Below are 22,561 nucleotides of genomic sequence, written 5' to 3' on the forward strand. Positions count from 1 at the left end.
TATTTGGGTTGACGACTGGTTATATTCAGGTCTGCTCCGCCAAGACTCTATCTGTACTGCTTCAGCCTCTTCTGATGCCTCTTGGGTTTGGCGCAAGATCCTTGCTAGCCGCCATCTGGTTCTCCATGTCATTCGTTCCAGCATTGGTGATGGCTTTTCTTCTTATTTGTGGTTGGACCACTGGCACCCCTTGGGAATTCTCTTACCCTTGGTCACCTTGAGAACCATTTATGCTTCAGGTCTCAACAGGCTTTCCTTAGTGGCTGATATCATTGACCAAGCTGGCTGGGCTCCTCCGCCCTCTTCCTCTACCTCCCTTGGCCTTATCTGGAACGAGCTCCATTCTATTCCCAGAAGGCCTGCTTCCAGAGGCGACAGTGTTACTTGGAAGACAAACAGTTCTTGCTCCTTCTCTTCCAAGGCTGCCTGGAATCTTATTCGGCTGCATGGACAGTTGGCCCCGTGGCGCAAGCTTCTTTGGTTCAAGCATCACATCCCTCGTCACTGCTTCACAGCCTGGAGAATCTTTAACAACTGCTTGCCTACCCAGTCTTTTCTTCGGTCCAGACAGATCCCAGTCTCTACGGCTTGCTGTCTCTGTTGGAATGGTATTGAAGATTTGGATCATATCTTCTTTGACTGCCCTACTACTGCTGCCATCTGGAAAGGAATCTTGTCCAAGTGCTGGCCTGCTCACAGAAGGATTCTCCCTTTCTCAAGGGAATGGATCTGGATTGACATGACCTTCGCCGGCCATTCTATTTGCGACTCTGTCGGCAAATTAGCTTTTTGTACAACTCTCAATCTCATTTGGATGGAGCGGAATATCAGGAAATGGACCTCCAACTCTCGCTCTTATTAGAAGATTTGGGATTCCATTTCCTTTGAAATTAAAGCAAAGTTATCGCTAGCTCCTCCTTCTAGATGTAATGATTCCCTAAGGAACAGGTTCATTGTTGATTCCTGGGGTCTCTCAAATGTTTCTTTTGTTGCTACTGCTGGTCCCTAGCTTCTAGGGCCTGGCTCTTTATTTTTCTTTCTTCCTCTCGGGGCCCTTGTTTTCCCTTCCTTTTTGGTAATGAAATTCTTATTCACCCAAAAAAAATATTTGGCAATTTATTATGTATGTGAGTATGTCTTATGTACGCAAAAGGGTTCATAAGATTCTTTGACAAATTAGTGCACGGTGTTTTAATCAAACCTTCTCAAGAAAAGCATAAAGTATTCATTTAGTTTTCATCTAAGTTCACTTAAGAATGTGATGGTTGCTGCCTTTTCATTTAATTATCACTCTATTTGCCTCACTACAATTTGTAGCCAGTGAGAATGCAAATTGCAAAACAACAAATAAGCTAATAAAGTTTGAAAACGCTTTCAGAATTCAGACTTTAATGTATTGAACATTTGATTACAAGAAAGAATCAAAGTTAAAGCTTACTTGTCTTATAGTTCAAAGGCTTTATCTGTCTTTGGTTTCATTGCTTGTTGTTTCATCTGGTTCAATGTGCTTATCCCAGTGGGTTTGACGGGCCCACTGGCCCAGAAGATTCTCAAGCTCAAGCATTTACTTTTCTAGTTAGAGACCAACGTTTTGGGGCTAATGTGGGATTCACCAAAGGACCTACTGGTTTGGGTAACTGTTTCATGCATTCCCCAGGTCATTTTTTTTATTTGAGGTGATAAAATGCTTTTTTCAGAAATGGTCTGAAGAAATGCACCAGGTTTCAATTCATTTTCTGTATCTGATTTCTACATATGTTCTGAAAAAAGCATCTCATTTCTACCTTTTCTTTCCACTTGCTACTTTTAGTTAAAATGAAAAAAGAACAGAGCATCAGTTATTATGAAATTGACGTCTATCATTGAGAAACAGGATTGACTTAAATATCTGATACCCCTTTTCATAGTTCGAGAACTCGCGAGATCTCGCTGAGTTTCTCGGTTTTTGGAAATCCCGAGACGAGATGGGGGTCGAGTCACAAAAGTACAATATCTCGCCGAGATCTCGGTTTGACATAGGGAAATGCCCATCTAGGTCCTTTATATGAGTGCCAGATATCGAGATCTTACTGGAAAATCTTGGTATACAGACACCTATCTATGCTAGGAACCAAGACAGACAAGACAGACACTTATTTATGCCTAATATCATTTAAGCAAATGTATTTGTATTTGTATTTCATTTACTTAAGATATTATTCATAAATAAGCAAATACCCCCCTATTTGAATGCAATAAAAATAGTTAAAAAATCAAATTCCAAAAGGAAAAAAAGTCAACCCTCCAATTCAAGAACAAAAACTAGATTTTCGACGGTAGGTGCAATTTTCAACTTTCGAATGCTGGGGTTTTTCTCAAATCTAAAAATTCCATAAATCTTAATATGGTAAAACATTGCTAAAAACCAAAAGTGCGGTAAAATATTTATTTGTTTTGATGTCCAAAAATTTATTTTCATTCAGAGCGATTTTGACAGCATTCACGCACACCGAATTAAGTTTGACCGGTACATAACTCTTTCAATATAAATCAGATTTTAGCAATCTTGGACTTGTTGGAAAGCTAACAATGTCGAGGCTCCCACCACTGCGGGGTCTGAGGAGGGTCATAATGTACACAGCCTTACCCCCACTTTGCGGAGAGGCTGTTTCCAAAGACTTGAACCCATGTGTCTGATCAATGCCTAACTTTTAATTTTGATCATGTACCTTTTTTTTTATTTACTTTTCCTACTCTTTTGATTCATCTCTTGGCACAATTTTCCTCTTGGTTTCACACAAAGAAGTAATTTGTTGCTTTCTTCATGTAATTTCTGAAATCAGTAAAGGGTACTGTTGAGTAAAATAGATAAATAAACAAAAAGAAACGGTCCATTTTTGTGGCAGCCATTTTTGGAAAGAGGGGAAAAAAATAGAAGCAGGAACCAGTAAGGGTGCTACTGCAGTCGGAGATGGTGCCATCAAAGTTGGTGGTACCGGAAAGGGAAGTGTGCCACCGGTAAAGGGAGGATGCCACATAGGGTTTCAGACTTCAGTTTTCTCTTTCGTATAGTGTGTTTGGAGCCGAGTAGGAGAAGAACCAATGAGAAGGAAATCAAATTCGATTTAGGTAATGAATTTTTATTCATAAAAAAAAATAAAAAAACTCCATTTAGGTTAGGGTCTTGGATTTTTTTAACTTATTGATTCCATGCTTCGCACCTCAATTAGAACCTGTACATAAACCAATAGAAATGTTAGAAATAGAATCAATTTATACAAAAAAAATGTTACACAATAAGTCACCCGCCCAATACCCAAAGCAGACCATGGACCAATTCAGAAGCCTAGGCGACACTTAGTGTTACAAGGCATGCTGCTTTTGCAAACGCACAATGGCGTTAGACAGCCCAACACCATGTCTGGCCCCTGGTAGTGGCCCATACTTGGGTCCACGGGAAGGGGATTCAACCTGCATTCTTTTCATTATCTACTGGTACTCTACAAAGCAGAGCTTGCTCCAGGTTACAGCTCTTTCTTTGTATTTCTTCCAAAACTAAGGGCAAGTTTTAAGGACCACGGGCAGGTATTTAATTCTGACTCATGGGTTAATTGCAACCATTAGTATGCGCCTAGGCAATTCAACAAATGAGAAAGGTTGTTTAGATTGAGGGAGGGAACAGTGGAAAATTAATTGTTGGCTTCTCCAGAATTGTATGAAGAGTTTTTGGCCGTGTACATTGCATACATGTGGCTGGAGATTGGTTGTATTTGGGCTTTTAGTCTTGATTTGCGGTTTGATGGTGTGCTTGCTATTGCTTGGTATTTAGTCTTCTTGGTTGGTATTGACATTTGAGTCTGTTGCGGGGGTGCGCCCCATCTCCTGTCTTTGCTTTGTATCTTCTTTTTCCTTTCTTTTTTGTCACCTTTGGGCTGGTTTTGACATTTGGCCCTTGTCAATTATAATCATAGTTGTCACAGCGGTTAGGCGACCCAAGACAGTGGAGGGTAAAAAGTTAAGGCGACACCAAACAGGCGGCCAAGCCGTCAAAGGTGACCACCTAGGCGACCAAGATGCCCAAATCGACCAAAGCGCCTGGACGCCTAGGCGGCGCCTTGACAACTATGATTATAATGCCATCTCTTTTAGACTTTTACTCATTTTTTTTTTAATTAGAAAGAAACCCACCTTTTCCTACACTTATGATGATGCATATAGATCAAATATTTTTTGCTCTTTGTTTTTGTTGAATTCCATGAATATGGCTTGAGTCAGAGTGACTACAGCCATCTTTATTTATAATGAAGAGAAGAACATTCTGGAATGGGTACAAGGACAAAAATACCCTTAGGACAATTCTACCCTTGAACCTATATTACAACTCTCCCCCTCAAGTTGGAGCATACATATCAAACATGCCCAACTTGCTAATTATGGGATAAAATAACTTATTACTGATTCCTTTGGTAAGGATATCAGCCAGCTGTTCACTAGACTGGATAAACGGAATACAAATAATTCCTTGTTCCAATTTCTCTTTGATAAAATGCCGGTCAATCTCAACATGTTTGGTACAATCATGTTGGACCGGGTTGTGAGCAATGCTGATTTCCGATTTGCTATCACAGTAGAGCCACATTGGAAGATCAACATTCATACCCAAATCTTGAAGAAGCCCCTTGAGCCAGAGAAGTTCACAAATACCCTGTGCCATAGCTCTAAATTGAGCTTCAGCACTCGATCGAGCTACAACAACTTGTTTTTTGCTTCTCCAAGTAGTTAGGTTTCCTCCAACAAATGTGTAATACCCGGATGTTGACTTCCTGTCATTAGGACTGCCAGCCCAATCTGCATCAGTGTATGCTTCTATCCGGAGATAGCTATGTGGAGAATACAAGACTCCTTTTCCAGGAGATGACTTGAGGTAGCGAAGTATTCTGTATGCTGCCTCCAAGTGAGAAGAGTGAGGATCATGCATGTATTGACTTACAACACTCACAACAAATGTGATATTTGGTCGAGTATGTGAGAGGTATATCAATCGGCCAACTAACCTCTGATAGCTACCCTTATCCACTGGGTCACCTTCCTTACTCTTCTAGTGTGTGTTGGGCTCAAGAGGGGTATCTGTTGGTTTACACCCAAGCATCCTGTTTCACTCAATAAATCTAGGGTATTTTTTCTTTGAGAGAGAGATACGCCCTTAGCTGAATAGGCAACCTCAATTCCTAAGAAAGACCTTAACCTACCCTAGTCCTTGACTTCAAATTCGGTGCCCAAATAAGTTTTTAGCTTCTGTATTTCCTGTGCATCACTGCTAGTGATTACTATGTCATCAACATAGACAATCAAAATTGTCACTTGTTGTCCTATCCTTTTATCAAACAATGTATGATCAACATTGCTTTGTTTATACCTATAAGAAATCATAGCCTTATGGAATCGGCCAAACCAAGCCCTTGGTGACTGCTTCAGACCATACAGAGCCTTCTTCAACTTACACACCTTTCCCTGAGTCTCTGAAGAAGTAAAACCAGGAGGTATCTCCATGTAAACATCTTCTTCCAAGTCTCCATGCAGGAAGGCATTCTTCACATCAAGTTGTTGGAGTTCACAACCTTGATTCACGGTACAAGAAATGATAACCTGCACAGTATTCATCTTTGATACAGGGGCAAAGGTCTCTTGATAGTCAATTCCTTAGGTTTGAGTAAACCCTTTGGCAACTAGTCTTGCTTTGTATCTTTCCACTGAGCCATCAACCTTGTGCTTCACAACAAAGATCCATTTACAACCAACAGGTTTTTTTCCTAGTGGAGGATTCACCAAATCCCAGGTCTGATTATTCTGAAGGGCAAGCATTTCTTCATTCATCGCATCCTTCAATTTCTGTTCGGCTATTGCTTCCTGCCAATTGTTAGGGATGGAAACAGAGGATAAAGAAGCTATGAAGGCATGGAAAGCAGGAGTTAGAGAGTTGTATGACACAAAGTTGGAAATAGGGTACTGTGTACAACTCCTCTTTGGTTTTCGAATAGCAATGGGTAAATCAAGACTGGGGTCAGGAGGAAGCTTACCAAAAATATGACTAGGAGCAAGACTTGGAGCAGGAACAGATGCCGATTGTGTAGGATCGGTGGTGGTGGTCTCTTTGTATCGAGGGCCATGAAAAGGAAAATCAGTTCTCCGAGAGTAAGTCTTCACATTATTCTCCCTCTGGACCGTTTGCTGCTGCTCAGTCTGTCCCACTTGTTGTTCCTGACTTGTAACTCCATCTTCTAGTTCAACAGAAACATCCTCTATAATAGGTATCTCAATGTCCAGAGGAGCAATCAGCGGGACCACTTCACCACTTAGAATCTCCCCCTGTAGAGGTACCGGCTGATTAAAGTAAGCCTTAGACTCTCGGAACACCACATTCATAGTGACAAACACCTTTCGTGTGGGAGGATGATAGTATTTATACCCCTTCTGGGTAGTAGAATAACCGTGAAAAATGCATCGTAGTCCTTTGGGATCAAACTTGCCGTGTACATGGTGATTCCTGGCAAACACGACACAACCAAAGACCTTGGGAGGCACAACAAAAGTGGATTTCCCAAACAGAATTTCCAAAGGGCAGCGGCTACCTAAGACTTGGGAGGGAAGCCGATTGATAAGATAAATAGCTGTAAGGACAGCATCACCCTAGAAACGAGGAGGAACAGCCATAGTAAACATAAGAGAACGAGCAACCTCCAATAGATGTCGGTTCTTGTGTTCAACTACTCCATTTTGAGTAGGAGTGTCAACACTAGAAGTCTGATGTATGATTCCATGGCTGTCCAAATATGAGCGAAAGGCACCATCGATATACTCTTTTCCATTATCTGATTGGAGAATCTTCATTTTAGCGTCGAACTGGGTCTGGACCATTTTATGAAATAGAGTGAAACAGGTGAAGACGTCACTTTTACTATGCATCAAATACACCCAAGGGGTCCGGCTAAAATAGTCAATGAAAGTGACAAACCATCGAAACTCAGAGGTAGAAACACATCGGGTAGGGCCTCACACATCAGAATGTATCAAACCAAAAGGACTCAAACTTCGATTATCAGAAATAGGAAAAATGCTTCTAGTTTGCTGTGCCAAAGTAAAAGCATCATAGGAAAAATTATGTTTATTATACCGTTTCACTAAACTAGGAAATAAATCAGATCGGTGGATGGCCCAAACGACGATGCCAATTATTCAACTCAAATAGTGCAGAATCAAAATCAGAAGAAGCAAGCTGAGATGTCAAAGCTACCCGGGAACTATCAAGCACGTACAGACCACCAACCAATTTACCACATGCAATCGTACTGTCCGTTGCCAAGTCCTGAAACAAACAATGGGTTGGGAAAAAGGTTACTTTGTAGTTTAAATCCTTGGTTAGGCTACTAATGGAAAGCAAATTAGTAGTAAACTTAGGAACATGCAACACAGATAAAAGGCTAAGAGAAGAAGTGCACTGCATAGATCCCTTCCCTGAGATAGGAGAAAGAGACCCATCAGCAACACGAACCTTATTATGACCAGATAAAACGGAAATATTTGGAAAAAAGAGATGAAGAACCTGTCATATGGTCGGTTGCCCCTGAGTCAATTACCCAAGAATCGTGCATGACCGAGGTGCAGTTCCCACCAAATGAAATACTTGTGGAAGAAGGTGTATTGAGATTGGTAGGCAGAGGTAGAGCCGAGGCAGCCATGGAAGGAGATACAGACGCCGAAGAAGATGTGTCCAAGCGATTCGCCATATCCTGTAGATTTTGCAGTTCAACCACAACCTGGGAAAGAGATTGATCAGGTTGTTCTTCAGTAGTTGCTTGATGAGCACGGGTGCTACTGGACCGATTGGAACCACCCTTCCCACGCCCACGAGTACCTGCAGGGCGATCATGAAGCTTTCAACATCGGTCCTTGGTGTGCCATTCATTCCCACAGTGATTGCATTTAATGGGAGGGCGATCACCAGATGTCCGATCAGTACTAGCAGAACGGGAAGAATTTCCACAGGCGATTTGGAACCAGAAATAAGGGCCGATCGTTCCTGAGTAACAGGATGAACCATGGCTGTACGTCGACTGTCCTCAACCAAAAGGATTGCATAGGCTTGCTCCAGAGTTGGAAGTGGGTCCTGATTCAAAATGTGGTCCGAATCTGATCAAACTCAATATTGAGGCCAGCCAAAAAATCAAAGACATGTAAACCATCCTCCCATTTCCGGAAGGCCGTGGCATCAACATCACAGGTGGTAGTGAAGGTGCCCAAAAAATCCAACTGCTGCCACATGGTACACATGGTACACATGGTATTGTAATACTGAGAAAGGGGCAACTCCAACTGCTTGGTAGAATGAATCTTGTGATGGAGTTCATAACATTGTGCAGCATTCCCAACCTAAGAATAGGTGTCCTTGGCTGTTTTCCAAATTTTTGCAGCCGAATCAAGGAGGAGATAATGCCCGACAATTTCTTGGTCCATGGAATTAACCAGATAGGACATAACCAAGAAATTGAAATTCATCCATCTATCTTGTGCAGAACCAGCCTCAATAGGCCTGACCTAAGTGCCCGTGATGTAGCCAGAGAGACCATGGGAACCAATTGCAAATAAGCAAGAGCGAGACCATAAAAGATAATTGCTGCCATTCAACTTGATGGGATTCACCGGAAACGGAATGAAGTCACGTTATGACGAACCATCAGAACCAGAGGAAGCAGAAGAGATCTCAGAAATTCAGGCATAGTGGCTGGTATAAAAAAACGCAGAAATAAATCCTCCAAAAATTCAGAACTTAAGGAGGGAAGGTAAAAAACCCTCGGTGGGAGTCAACTCACCACCAAGGGTGGGTAAAAATTAACGGTAAGGAAGGGGTAAGCCTTAAGTGGTGGCTGTCCTTAGGTAGGGGAGGGAGAGAGAGAGAGAGAGAGAGAGAGAGAGAGAGAGAGAGAACTTAATTCCCATATCCCCGCAATATTTTTGGTATTTTTGGCTCTGATACCATGTTGAATTCCGTGAATACTGGCTCGAGTCAGAGTGACTGCAACCATCTTTATTTATAATGAAGAGAAGAACATTCTGGAATGGGTACAAGGACAAAAATACCCTTAGGACAATTCTACCCTTGAACCGATATGACAATAGTTTTTCTCCAATAAGATGCAATCAGCCATTACTCAAGCAGTATAGCTGATCTACAATTACTTTATGGTCACATTTTCCCTACACGGTACATTTAGGAAGCTTTTCATAAACATCCCTAAAAATCTGCCATGTGGCAAGTTAGATGGGTCCCAAATTTCGTGGACAGCTAGATCCCTTGGTCCCTTGCTCACATGTGAAGTTTCAAAACAAACAGAGTTTGCCAAGTGACAGAATAAAGATTTGGAAATCTAGACTTTGGGAGAGTGTAGTGGTCTGAGTATAGGTGTGCATGGACATACATTGGAGGGCATTGATTGAATTTGAGTGTAAAATTTAGTGTGTTTCTAATTCAACGGTTGTAATCACAAGATCATCTAACCTTGTGGCTCAAAATGGTGGACCATTGCGGAAGCCATTCCAAAGCGTTGTTGTCAAGGTTCAAAAACTCGTCTCAACCAGGTCAGGACGACCAAGATCTTGGCGAGTTATTGTATTTTTTGTTTGGTTTCAGTTTGATGTTTCGGTGGGCAAATGGCCCTAGTGGGCTCCGAAACTTTAAGGGAAGCTTGTTTTAGGCTTAATAAACATATTTAAATCTTCAAATTGTAAAAAAAAGCATTCAATTTGGTTTTTTGGATTTGCACCCGTGGTTGGAAGTAAACGTTGAACCCTTAATGTTATATGGCCTATTCTACACATTGTTTGAGTGCTATGAGACATGATTGGCAGTAAACGTCGAACCCTTAATTTCGACACCGTGAGGTTGTAGATTGGCCTCTAGTGTTTGACATATACAAATCTGCCTCCATACCACCACTCCACAAGTATTTGTCATATTTTTTTCAAAAAATAGTTTTTGGGAATAGTAACTTTACCCGAAAACAACTAAGAAGTAGCATAATCAAGTCTTGGAATGACAAGATAGCGGACAGAATGTCTTCCCCTTCTCTCCCCCCAATCCCCGACCCTCCCTCTGGCCTTGACCTTCCTCCTGAATCACCCCGTTGGAACTCCCTCTTCTCTACCCCTAACAGCTCCTCCCCCTCGACTGAAGGTCTCCCTCTACATTTTCTAGCTCCTTTAGTTGTGGGATCTTCCAAACGTGCCGTTTGCTCCCCTGATATCTTAGACGATGAAGCTAAAATCTGGGAATCCTGCTTAGTGGGCCACTTCCTAGGATCCAGACCCTCCTTTCACATTGTCAAATCCTCCCTTTCCAGGCAATGGAAAACCCTTGGCTCTCTTGATGTCTACCTGCTAGATAACGGATTTTTCATTTTCAAGTTCTCTGACGGATATGACAAAAATCATGTTCTTGAGGGTGGGCCATGGCAAGTAGGAAGGAAGCCAATCTTTCTGCGCCAGTGGCATCGTCACTTGCAGCTCCGTAGTGTTGACCTCTCCTCCATCCCTCTTTGGGTGTCGCTCCCTGGGCTCCCTCTTCACTTCTGGTGCATTGAAGGACTTAGTGCTGTTGGTTTGGTGCTGGGGAAACCTTTGTTCTCTGATATGCGAACTATAAGGAAGCTGCGATTGGCATACGCTCGCATTTGCATTGAAGTTTCTGCTGATGAACCTCTGCCAACGTTTATCACTGTGAACGATGGGGACGATCATACTCTCGAACAGGAAGTTCATTTCGATTGGAAGCCTCCCCAATGTTTATTCTCGCAAGAAATTTGGGCATGAATCATCCCTCTCGTGAGCCAACTACCACTTCGCACCCTACTGAAAATTTGATCATCCCTCTGAGCCAACCCCGCACCCTCCCGTCTTCGCTTCCCGATATTTCCCTTTCCAATGTTAATCCTCTTTCTTCACCTTTGATAGACCCAACCTCTCCTTTGTCTCTTTCTCCTCCACCCATCACTGAATTACCCATTATGCCCCCCACTAAAAAAAGCAAATCCAAAAAGGACAAGAAAGAGAAAGAGAAAAAACGAAAAAAGTCGTCCCTCTCTGGGCCCCACCCCTCTCACTCGCCCAACTCTTCACCTAACCTTTCCGGGTTGGGTAACCGTTTACCTGATCCAGCACCCATTGCTAACTCCTTCTCTCCTCCTTCGTCCCAACCCGAGCCCCTTCTTGGCGCTAATACCTGTATCTCCCCTGTTCCTTTGGTCTCTGCAAAATCGAAAACCCTTGCCTCCTCTTATAACTGTGGGCATCGCAGCTCATCTGCTTCTCGCAATGCTAGTGTTTTGTCCCGACTCACTGGGACTGAGTTGCAATCCTCAAATCCTACTCAATGAATCTTGGCATCTTGTGGAACACTCGGGGTCTGAATTCCCCTTGTAAACACGCTGCTGTTCGCTCCCATATTTGACATCTCCATGCCACTTTTTGCTGCTTGCTTGAGACTCATGTCAAAGAACCAAATGCTGCTAGAATTTCAAATTCCATTGCCCCTGGCTGGTCCTTTCTATCCAACTACTCCTGCCATCCTGATGGCCGTATTTGGATACTCTGGGATCCCTCTAAAATCAAAATTTCTCTGGTCTTCTCTTCAGCCCAATTCATCCATCTAAGCTTCTCTGACAGCTTAAACCAATTCTCCTTTTTCTTCACTGTTACCTATGCTTTCAACTGTCCTGTGCTGAGACATGATCTTTGGTCAGACCTTCGCAACCTTGCTGGCCACACTGACTCTCTCCCCTGGGGTATTGGTGGTGAATTTAATGTCATCAGATATGGTTATGAAAATTAGGGAGGTGACCACTTGGACCTTGACTCAATGGCTGCTTTCAACGATTGCATAGATGTCTTGAGTTTGGATGATCTCAGATGGATGGGTCCCCCTTTCTCCTGGAGCAATAAAAGGGCTGGTCCTGCTAAAATAGCCTGCAAGTTGGATCGGATTTTAGTAAATGAATCTTGGCTGAATTCCTTTCCTTCCTCTGCCAATTTTGACCCCCTTGGTATATCTGATCACAGCCCCATAGCTCTATCCATTCAGCCTTATAACTCCTTTGGCCCCAAACCTTTTAAATACTTTGACATGTGGTCTAACCACCCCTCCTTTCTGACCACAGTCAAGGATGCTTGGGACAAGCCTGTCCAAGCTTTCTCCTCCCCCCTTCTAGCCTTGGCTAGGAAGCTCAGGAATGTGAAAACTGCTCTCAAAACCTGGAATTTCAGCACCTTTGGAAATGTCTCCCAAAATGTAAAGGACTGTTAGGATAAGCTTGCAAATATTCAACTTCAAATCCAACTGGACAATCTCAATACCCAATTGGCTACTGATGAGAAAGCTGCTGCCCTTGAATTATCTCTGCTCCTCAACCAAGAAGAAAGTTTCCTGAAGCAAAAGTCCAGGATCAAGTGGCTTGAACTTGGGGATTCCAATTCAGCTTATTTTCATCGATCCTTGAAATCAAGAACCAATCACAACTGCATAATTCGGCTTGTTGCTCTTGATGGCTCTCCAGTTACTACTGTGAATGGCATCAAAGATATGGCTGTGAACTACTTCAAGAATCTCTTCTCGGGTCCTTTGGATGAAGCTGATCATATCCCTGATAATGTGCTCAACAAGTTCATCCCAAGTGATCTCATTCAGTCTTTTAGTGCCATTCCAAATGAGGAGGAAATTATTGCTGCAATTCACTCCACCAAGCTGAACCGAGCTCCCGGACCAGATGGATTCAGCATGGGGGTTTTCTTAGCAGCTTGGGGTATCATCAAGGATGATCTTATCAAAGCAATCACTAGTTTTTTCTTCAACCCCTGCCAGATCACTGAGGTGAATCACACTTTTCTTTGCCTCATTCCAAAGAAGGAAGGAGCCTCTGTGATGACTGATTTCAGGCCCATTGCCCTTTGCAACCTGATCTACAAATTCATAGCTAAGATCCTTGCTTCCAGGCTCAAGAAAGTGTTGGATCTATTAGTCAGTGAGAATCAGTCTGCCTTCATCCCGGGTAGAAGTATTTGTGACAATATTCTCCTATGTAATGAGATTGTCAGAGGATTTGATAGGAAAAACCATTCCCTGGCTGCTCTTATGAAGATTGACATACACAAAGCCTTCGACTCTTTGAGATGGGATTTTATAGCAAAAGTCTTGAACAAAATGAGGTTTCCAGCAGCTTTCATTCATTGGATTCATTGCTGCATCTCCACTCCTAAGTTCTAAGTTCTTATTAATGGCAGCCCAACAGGCTATTTTGGCTCCACTGTAGGGGTACGACAAGGCTGTCCTCTTTCTCCCTACCTCTTCACCTTAGCTCTGGAATTCCTATCCAGGGAAATTCAGCTATGTACTGATCAGAATCTCATTTCTCCCATTCCCAAATGCAAAGCCCTCAAGCTTTCCCATCTGGCTTTTGCTGATGATCTCATGATCTTCTCCAAGGCATCCATCACCTCTTTTGAGTCCATCATGAACTGTTTGCAGCACTTTCAAGCTTTATCAGGGCTTCACATCAATCCCCTCAAGTCCCTTCTCTTCCTAGCTGGGGTCCCAGATGATATCAAGGCTACTTTGAAGGATACATGTGGCTTCAGTATTGGTCAGTTCCCAGTGAAATATTTGGGCCTTCCTTTGATCCCGGCAAGATTATCGGCTCATCATTGCACTCCTATGCTGGATCTTATCAGGAAGCGGCTTCAACTTTGGAAGGGCAAGCTTCTCTCCTATGCAGGCCGCTTGGTACTTGTCAGGTCTGTTCTCCAAGCCTCCTACATCTACTGGTCTGGTATCTATGGCCTGCCCCAGTCCACCATTTAGACTTTGGAGTCCCTCATGTCTTCTTTCCTTTGGAAAGGCACTGATGCTACACGATTCCTCTGGCCTATCAGTTGGAACTTGGTTTGTCATCCTTTAGAGGAAGGAGGATTGGGAATTAGAAGGATCAAAGATGTGAATTCTGCTGGCATTATCAAACTTCTTTGGAAGATTGTGTCTAAGGCCAAAAGTATTTGGGTGGATTGGATATATTCAGGTCTTCTCCGATCTGACTCTATCTGGTCTGTCCACATAACTTCAGATGCTTTTTGGACCTGGCGCAAGATTCTTGAGAATAGAGCTTTGATTCTTGGATCTATACACTCTCACATTGGTAATGGGAACTCCACCCTGCTCTGGTTGGATCACTAGCACCCTATGGGCATTCTGCTCCACCAAGTCACCCCTAGAATGATATATGACTCAGGACTGCCTAGAAATGCCTTGGTGGCTGATATTCTAAATGATGATGGTTGGGATCCCCCTGACTCCACTACCCCTACCCTCACTTCTATCTGGGCTCTTCTTCCTTCAGTTTCCAGAAGACCTTTCAATGGGGATGACTGTGTCTCTTGGATACCTAGCAATTCCGGAAAGTTCAGCACTAAATCAGCTTGGGACCTTATTAGAACTAGCCTCCCGCTTGTTCCTTGGACGAAACTTGTCTGGTACAAGCACCACATTCCTCGGCACAGCTTCACGGTCTGGAGAGTCTTCTCCAACTGCCTCCCAACGCAAGCTTTTCTCAGACACCGGCACATCATGGTCTCCCCCAACTGTGGCCTTTGTTGGAATGGAATTGAAGACACAAATCATCTCTTCTTTGGCTGCCCCTTCACCCGCTCTATATGGAAGGGTATCCTTTCCAAATGCTGGCCGAGAAACAGGAGGATCCTTCCTTTTGGTCGTGACTGGATTTGGGTTGATATGACTTTTGGTGCCTCTACTCTTTGTGATATGATTGGGAGAATGGCTTTCTCGGCGGCTATCAACCACATTTGGATGGAGCGAAGTCTTCGGAAATGGACCTCCAAATATTGATCTACCAACCAGATTTGGGATTCCATCTCCTTCGAAATCAAAACTAAAATTAGTTTAGCTGCTCCCTCTACTTGTATTGACACCCCAAGGAACAGGCTCATTGTTGTATCCTGGGGCCGTTCTTCTATCACACTTATGCCAGTGGGCTCCGCTGTTTGAGCCTGTTCTGCTGGTTCTTGTTTCTTGTTTCTTTCCTCCTATTTGAGGGCTGCTTTTTAGTAATGAAATTTTTATTCACCCAAAATAAACTTTACCCGAAATAGTTGAATTTAGCCAAATCTTCCATAGTAAGCAGCAATTGATCTCTTCATAGTGATGTGGCAACCCCCAATAGTATTGAGTGATGATGTGGCAAAAATATCACGATCCAAGCTTTTTCCCCTTCTCTATGTCCAAAACCATGAAATTGTCGAGTTTTCTATGAAATTTCGAAGAACGGTTCGAGTTGCTGCCTATTATAAGGTGGTTTGTACCATTTCAGTGAGATTTCGGCACTTTACTGAAATTTCACCTAAATTTCAGTCGAGTTTCTCGAAACAATGTCGATTTGAGATTTCGTAAGAGATCTCGTCTCGAGATTTCGTCTGAGATCTCGTCGAGTTTTAGAACTATGGTTGTCGTGTAAAGGCATTTTCCCTAATTTATTTGTTAATTAATACTTTTGGAAGTGGTTTTGGAAGGGGGTGATCAAGAATTCACAGGAAAGGGAAGTTTTAACTGTGTCCCATCTTCTGTGCTGATAAAATTCTGTTTGGTTTTCCTGAGAGAGCCTCAATGTATCTCAAGAGCACCCATGATGTAGTTAAGGGTGTCCAATAGGGCCAATTGGGCCTCAGAAGACTTTATTTTGGACCATGGTTGGGTTTGATTGGCCTTGGGCTTGTTATTTTGAGTTTATTGATGTAATGAGCTTAATTTATAAGCCCATAAAGTGGGGGTAAAGTTAGTATACGGGATAAGTAGTTAAGTTACGTGTTTCAGTTTGATTAGGATACTTAATAGCTTTTAAGAATTTTGTTTTAAATCTATTTACTTTAAGTCAGTATAAGAGAGTGATTAGGAGTCCTTTTATAAGTTAGTTTAGGAATTTTAGATATGTAATACACCCCCATTGATTGGAGATGATTTGAGTGAAGAATGAGTTTTTATTAAGTTCGGAGCTGTTGAGCTTGGCATACAGGATTGGTATCCCATACGGTCATATCTGATTTCTTCTCCTCTGTTCTTCTCCATTGATAACAAGGTTAGTTTCTAAAATTCTCTCCTCTCTTAATATCAATTTCTAGTTCCGATTCTGTTCTTAGCATAAAATCCTTTTTTTTTTTTTTTTTCTGGTTTCTTGAATTTCTATTCCAACTAGGAATTTTCTGAAACTTAAAATCTAACCATTGGATTTCAATTCTGCTTCCATGCTTTGCAATTGATTTCTGTTTTTAATCTTCTTACAGTTTTAAAATTCAAACTTGAAACTTATTTCCTGTTTTCCTACTACAAGTCTGATTTCAATTTAAACGATTGGTACCGAAATCATTCTTTAATCTGGTTTGTCTAAACCTTCTATTGATTCTCAGATTTGGGAATTCTTTCTTTAAGTAGGAATCTTTAGATCCTAAGATTCTGATTATTGGATCTAGCCTGATTTCTGATATTATCTCTCCTATCCAATTAGCGCCTTTGACCAGAATTATTCTTGAATCTGATCCCTTGATTCTTTGTTATTAAAATTCTTTGGAAATCTTGTTTTATTCCTTATGTGTGATCCTGTTGCAAGCTTATCTCCCTCTGGATCTCACTGGTTCGAGATTAGCACTGCATTAGCCCATCTATCAAGGAGGCTGTAGCAGGTGTTGTTCCTGTTAGCAAAGATTTGGCTCGTTAATCCTGGGAATGAAGAGTACTCGACCAATGTATTAGGAGCCTGGGCATTAGGACAGGCTGGATCCTAATTCAGAGGTAGGTGTGTTGAAGGACCTATTGCAAGGAGCTGAAATTGCTGAAATGGCCAGAGAAAAACATGACAGCTAGGTATCATAGAAGAGCTTGAAGCCTCTCTTGGCCTTTTACTTTCCTCGTCTCTTTTTGGGATGTTGCTTTATTGGAGTTTGTACGGGGAGATGATTTGTTTGTTGTCTTTTAGTTTGTATCGTAAACAAATGGATCCCAGTTGTTTAATCGTTGATAAATTATCACTATTACTCAAGGCTCCATAGAATTTGATCCATCTTTTTTTCTGTCATTAAGCAGTCCTGGTGGTGTTTTTGGTAGTTGCTGGTTTTCTCCTGTGTTGTTTTTAGCTTTTCCTTGTCTTTTGTCCTTACTTGCTCCAGGGATTCTGTTCCCTTTATCTATGTTTCTTTTGTCTCTTCTGATAAGTTCATTTGTTGCTTATCCCAAAAGAATGGAGAAATTGAAAAAGGTCCAGAGCAGTCAGCAGTTAGCAGGGAGAACTTACTATGTACCAAATACAGTTTATAATCTCTTAATTGTTTTTCTTAAATTTGCCAAAATAGTTTTGGCAAGATTTTGTGACCTTGCAGCATTGGCATGATTTCTTCTGTCTTGCATACATAGACAGTACATTGATGTAGAATTTGATTATTCTTGCTCTTAATAGGTACGTGTATCTTCTGTCGAGGCATTGGGTCAGATGGTTGGTCTTCTTACCAGATCGCAATTAAAGGCAGCTATACCAAGAATTGTCCCAACTATACTGGAATTGTAAGATTCCTACCATGTGATGGTTCCTGCTCTTGTAAATGCATAGGATAGTACCAGAAATCCTGCTTATTTCTCAGTAGTTTGATTGACTAGTTTTTTGCATTGCTATGAATGTATATTGAAATAAGGACAAACCAGTAAAGTTCATCTCTGTTCTATCAGGTATAAGAAAGATCAAGATATTGCCTTTTTGGCAACATGTAGTCTACATAATCTCCTCAATGCTTCTTTACTGTCAGAAACTGGTCCTCCTTTGCTTGAATTTGAGGTAATATGCACCCTTTCAGAATCTTACCTGGATGTTCCATGGCAGTAAAAATGAATTGCATAACTGGATTAGTATTGGAAGCCCTGCTTGTCATTGATCATTGCATAAATGTGTGGCCAGTTCCCTGGGAATAGATTGTGGTTGACAGGGCCCGAATTTTGTGGACAGTTTGACTCCAAGCTCTCCTTCCCCCATGTCAAGTTTCAGCCCAATCCAAGTTGGGCAGTTGGCAGGAAAGACCATTAAAAATCCAGGAGTGCATGGGACTATGAGTTTGGCTTCTTTTTGAGCAAAAACCCTTCTTATTAATTTCATTGTTTTATTTTATTTTACATTATAATCTACTTTTCTCTGCTGATTAAAAGGCAAATATGATTAGAGGACTAGTAAGTTGGTTAGGGATGGATGTTGTTGGAAGGTTGACCTTGTAGAACTAACTCCGACTTGGAAACAGGGTTTACCCTAATCCAGGCTAAGAGTAAAAAATTGTGGCAAAGTTGAGTGTTCTTAGTAAAGGGAAAAATGGTGGGAGGGGATGATAATTCTGGGAAGCTTCTCTCTAGCTTTCAAGAGAAGACTAAATGTTTGTATGATATTAGCTAAGTGGTGGAAATAATATTCCTGGGGGCTGAGAGTTTGCAATCAAATTTTTGAGATGGTTGGAGCTGCAGCAGGGGGAAGGACTGACAGAGTTATCCGTTTTAAGGAAAATGCTTGGCACAGTTATTTCTGGTTTTGAGTCATTGCAATTGACGCACATGATTGTTGTGAGGATGGCTGGAAGGATGTTGAGAATGGTTGAAACCTAAAGGAAATACCCTTAGCTGTGACTCTTTGGCATATAAAACTGAGGGGACCAAGAGAATCATCTGTTTGGGAATGTTGCAGGGGAATGGGTTGAAGGACTTGAAGGAGAAACACAAGCTAGTCCTTCACTTTTATTCTGTCAAATTCTACATCCCCCACTTTCTGCTCAGCAAAAGAGGTGATTGTAAGGGAATTTTTTTTTTTTTTGGGGGGGGGGGGTTGGAATTGGTTTTGGGTATTTCAGTTAGATTGAAGGGGTGGCAGGGTAATGTATGTTGAGAGGTGTGCTGGGCACTAGAAGTGGCCTGCTTTGTTTTTGATTTTCTTTATGTATTTTCCCTGCTGGCTCCACCATGGTTCTACTCTCCATTTCATGGTGCACTAGTTCCACTAGATTGTATTGTTCTCTTATGCCTTTTAATCTTAATATAATTCTTTTGGTAGATTGGAGCATGCCTCTTATGTTATGCCTTATGGTAGCTTTGTTTTGACCTGTCCTATTTTTTTTCTCATTTTTACTAGGAGCCGAGCACCATTTCTGATTGCTAAATGACATATTGAGACATTCTCTTGTGTAGGGGGTGACTGAGTGTTTGATTATGTCCTCATTGCATTCAAAGTTTTTTTTTAAAAAAAAAATGGTAAATAACCATTTTATCAGAAAAGGAGGGAAAATAGTAGTACAACAACAACAACTGCAACAAGAGAGGTTTGAGGTCCCCACCCAACAGAAAGTACAATAACAACAACAGCAACAACAACAAGGCCGAAGGTCGAACACCCTAAAAGGATTACTCTGTAAGATAGACCCAAAATACAAAGAGTGTCTGCCTGTTCTCCCCTTGCTAGCTCATCTGCAATACATTTGCTGGCCTCAACTGCCAAGAAAAGAGAAATCCCCCACTTAGCAAGGGCTCTGGTCTTCTTGATGAGAGGTAGCTACAAGGATCCCCAAGATTAGACTAGAGCCACAGAATGACTAACTTGGAGTCTCCCTACCCTTTTCCCCCTAGCCAGCTCATATGCAATACAGTTGGCTGACCCCTACTGCCAAGAAAAGAGAAATCCTCCTAGCAAGGGCTCTAGGCTTCTTGATGAGATGTAGGTGTTAAGATGTGTTATGTTTTACCCCATGTAGATGTTGGTAGCTACATGGATCCCCAAGATTAGACTAGAGCCACTGAATGACTAACTTGGAGTCTCCCTACCCTTTCCCCCCTAGCCAGCTCATATGCAATACAGTTGGCCGACCCCTACTGCCAAGAAAAGAGAAATCCCCCCTAGCAAGGGCTATAGGCTTCTTGATGAGATGTAGGTGTAAGATGTGTTATGTTCTACCGCAGGGGTATACTTGCCATACCCTGTGGTAGATTTATTTTATTGTTTGGTTTTAACCTACCGCAAGTTGCACAAGGGTATATGTAGAAAACCTAGGACCTGTAACCAGTAACTTTAGAGAGGAGAAAAGAGAGAATAGAAGATGGAAGTTGTAATGCTTGAATGCTTGAGTTTATGGATAGGTAAGCCCCTCTATTTATAATAGAGGGAAATGTTACAAAGGGACATAAATAGACAAAAATACCCCTAACTAGCTGGCTCAATAAGAGCAGCAATCTAATCCTAACAACTTAACAACTAAGCAAGCCCAAAAGGACCAGAATACCCCCACGGTATTCTGGATTATATATTCCAACACTCCCCCTCAAGTTGGATTATACAAATAAGTAAAGAAAGAAGATCCAGCTTGAACTAATAAGAAAAAAACTCCAATATTCTAACACTCCCCCTCAAGTTGGCGCATATAAGGCGCTAATGCCCAACTTGAACAAAATGGGAAGAAACTGAGTTGCAGCAGAGTCCAGCTTGACACACTAGCTGATGGATGAAGCTCCCAAATAATCTTTGACATAATAAATCTTCAAGAACTGGAAATAGTTGATATTCAAAACTCGAACAGACTTGATCAGCAAACCGGGACAAATTTGTTCTGCAAAGCTTGGGAAGAATCGTTTTTCAAAATAGAGAGAAGCAACGATCTTAACAAAGGCAGACACAATCTTCCAAAAAAGGCAGCTTTCATCGATTTTAATAGCTGTCTAGTGATGAATCTTGGATTGTCACAGTGACATAAAATCTTGAAGATAAACAAATAGGGCAGCAAACATCGGAAAAATCTGAATCAACCCAACTGTAGATCCTCAAATAGGCATCTAAATAAGATCCCAAAATATCTTCAATGCTTCAATCTCCCACTCACGGCAAATTTAACCCAATAACTAAAGATACTCAATGGCAATGGTGGAAAAAACTGATCTTCAATGTTTTGCACAAATGTTCTGCAATGGCTGCAAGGTTTTGCAAGTTTTGTAATGTCTGCAATGTTCTGCAAGTTCTGCAATGTAATTGTACACAATCTCCCCCTCACGTGTAGTAGTACACGTGGACAAATAATGGAGATGATGTAAGGGATAATGGCAAAAGTGTAATTTTCCAGAATTTTCAAAAGGTGCTATGGGTAAAAAGGAAAGAATGGCAAAATGGTAATTTACCAAAAATTTCCAAGAGGTGTTATGGGTAAATAACAAGCAATGTAGATCTGAGGTTCCGAAAAACCGACTCGGATCGCTTAGGGGCTCACCCAATTAACAAATAGATCAAATTTAAGTAGTAGTGGCAAACTGGTAAATAACCAGAATTTTTAAGAGGGATATGGGTAATTGAAAAAGCAATGGGACATAATGGGAATTAAAATTACTGAACAGGGTTTGACATGGATCAACCCAAATAGGCAATAACAAGGGGTTAATGGAAGAAGTGTAAATATTTCAAAAACACAAAGGGGAATGGCAGAATTGTAAATTAAATTGAAACCCATTTATAAACCCAACTAGGCAAAAGGGTAAACTGGGAAGGTATGATAAAATTTGGACAAGGGATGGATTAGAGGAGTAGGGAGGGGTATTAATGGAAACTCATAATAAAGTAAATAATGATGAAGAGAAATCGTGGGAAGGTCTTCTTCAACCTCACGATGGGAGAAGAACTCAGTCCAGCGGTAACCCATGTCGACCCCAATTGAAAGAACTCCTTCAAAACAAATCTTATTTGGACTGAATTTTAGGGATGAGTTCGTAACTCAGGACGGACCCTTATACCCACACCAACTAGAAGGTTGACTCTCCAATATGAACAAGGAGTAAACAGTTCTGAAAACAGGCCTGGCGGTAGAAGTAAGGCCTGCTTTGATTGCAGTCAAGTGGGCCAGATTTGATTGCAGTCAGTAATCTGGAATTTCAGCAGCAATAATCGATAGCAAAGATGGGCTTCCAGTCTCCTTTGATAACTGCATCAACAGAGGACCAACCCAATAGGCGAAGAAACTAAGAACAAGCCGCTAGGGTTTTATAACCCTGAAACAGATCGACCATAAGTTACCGTAGGCGGAACAGATCGATACCAAGAAGACACCAGTCACCATTAACTCCATCAATCGAGGCAATCGAACCACACAACAAAAATCTTTTAACACCTCAAACCAGCGGAAACCTGCTTCTATGTCGATCAGAAAAACTCTTGGTCGATGGAAGCAGCAATGACATTAAAAGAAAGGAAAACAAAGGGTACGGCCAAAGACAGTAGAAACCCAGACTTGAAGAAAATAGACCACCAAACCAGAAATAAATTTCGATTCAAACCACAGTCAAGACACGAAAAAGATGAATCGATTCAGTTATGATTCATTAATCTTTATGAGTAGTAGATACAAATACTTAAACCTTCGTCGAAACCGTACGAAACCCTAGTTCCTCTTCTTCTATGAACTAGGGGTTCCTTCTTCAAACCAGAAC

The 22,561-nt window shown here is 41.7% G+C and overlaps 1 protein-coding gene and 1 long non-coding RNA gene across 4 annotated transcripts in view; both read left to right on the forward strand.

Moving 5' to 3' along the window:
- Positions 1–22,561, forward strand: part of LOC122653750 (protein SHOOT GRAVITROPISM 6) — a 177,548-nt gene that overhangs the window by 30,619 nt on the left and 124,368 nt on the right. For all 3 annotated transcript variants that reach the window (XM_043847686.1, XM_043847687.1, XM_043847688.1), the window contains exons 10-11: positions 17,535–17,638; positions 17,801–17,906. In XM_043847686.1, coding sequence (XP_043703621.1) covers positions 17,535–17,638; positions 17,801–17,906 — 210 coding nt within the window. The remainder of the gene's footprint in view (positions 1–17,534; positions 17,639–17,800; positions 17,907–22,561) is intronic.
- LOC122653752 lies at positions 3,028–3,257 on the forward strand. The gene is made up of 2 exons (XR_006331849.1): positions 3,028–3,108; positions 3,155–3,257. It is a non-coding gene; the product is annotated as an uncharacterized LOC122653752 (long non-coding RNA).

The sequence above is a fragment of the Telopea speciosissima genome, chromosome 3 (genome assembly GCF_018873765.1).
Source record: "Telopea speciosissima isolate NSW1024214 ecotype Mountain lineage chromosome 3, Tspe_v1, whole genome shotgun sequence".
NCBI classification, from domain to species: Eukaryota; Viridiplantae; Streptophyta; class Magnoliopsida; order Proteales; family Proteaceae; genus Telopea; species Telopea speciosissima.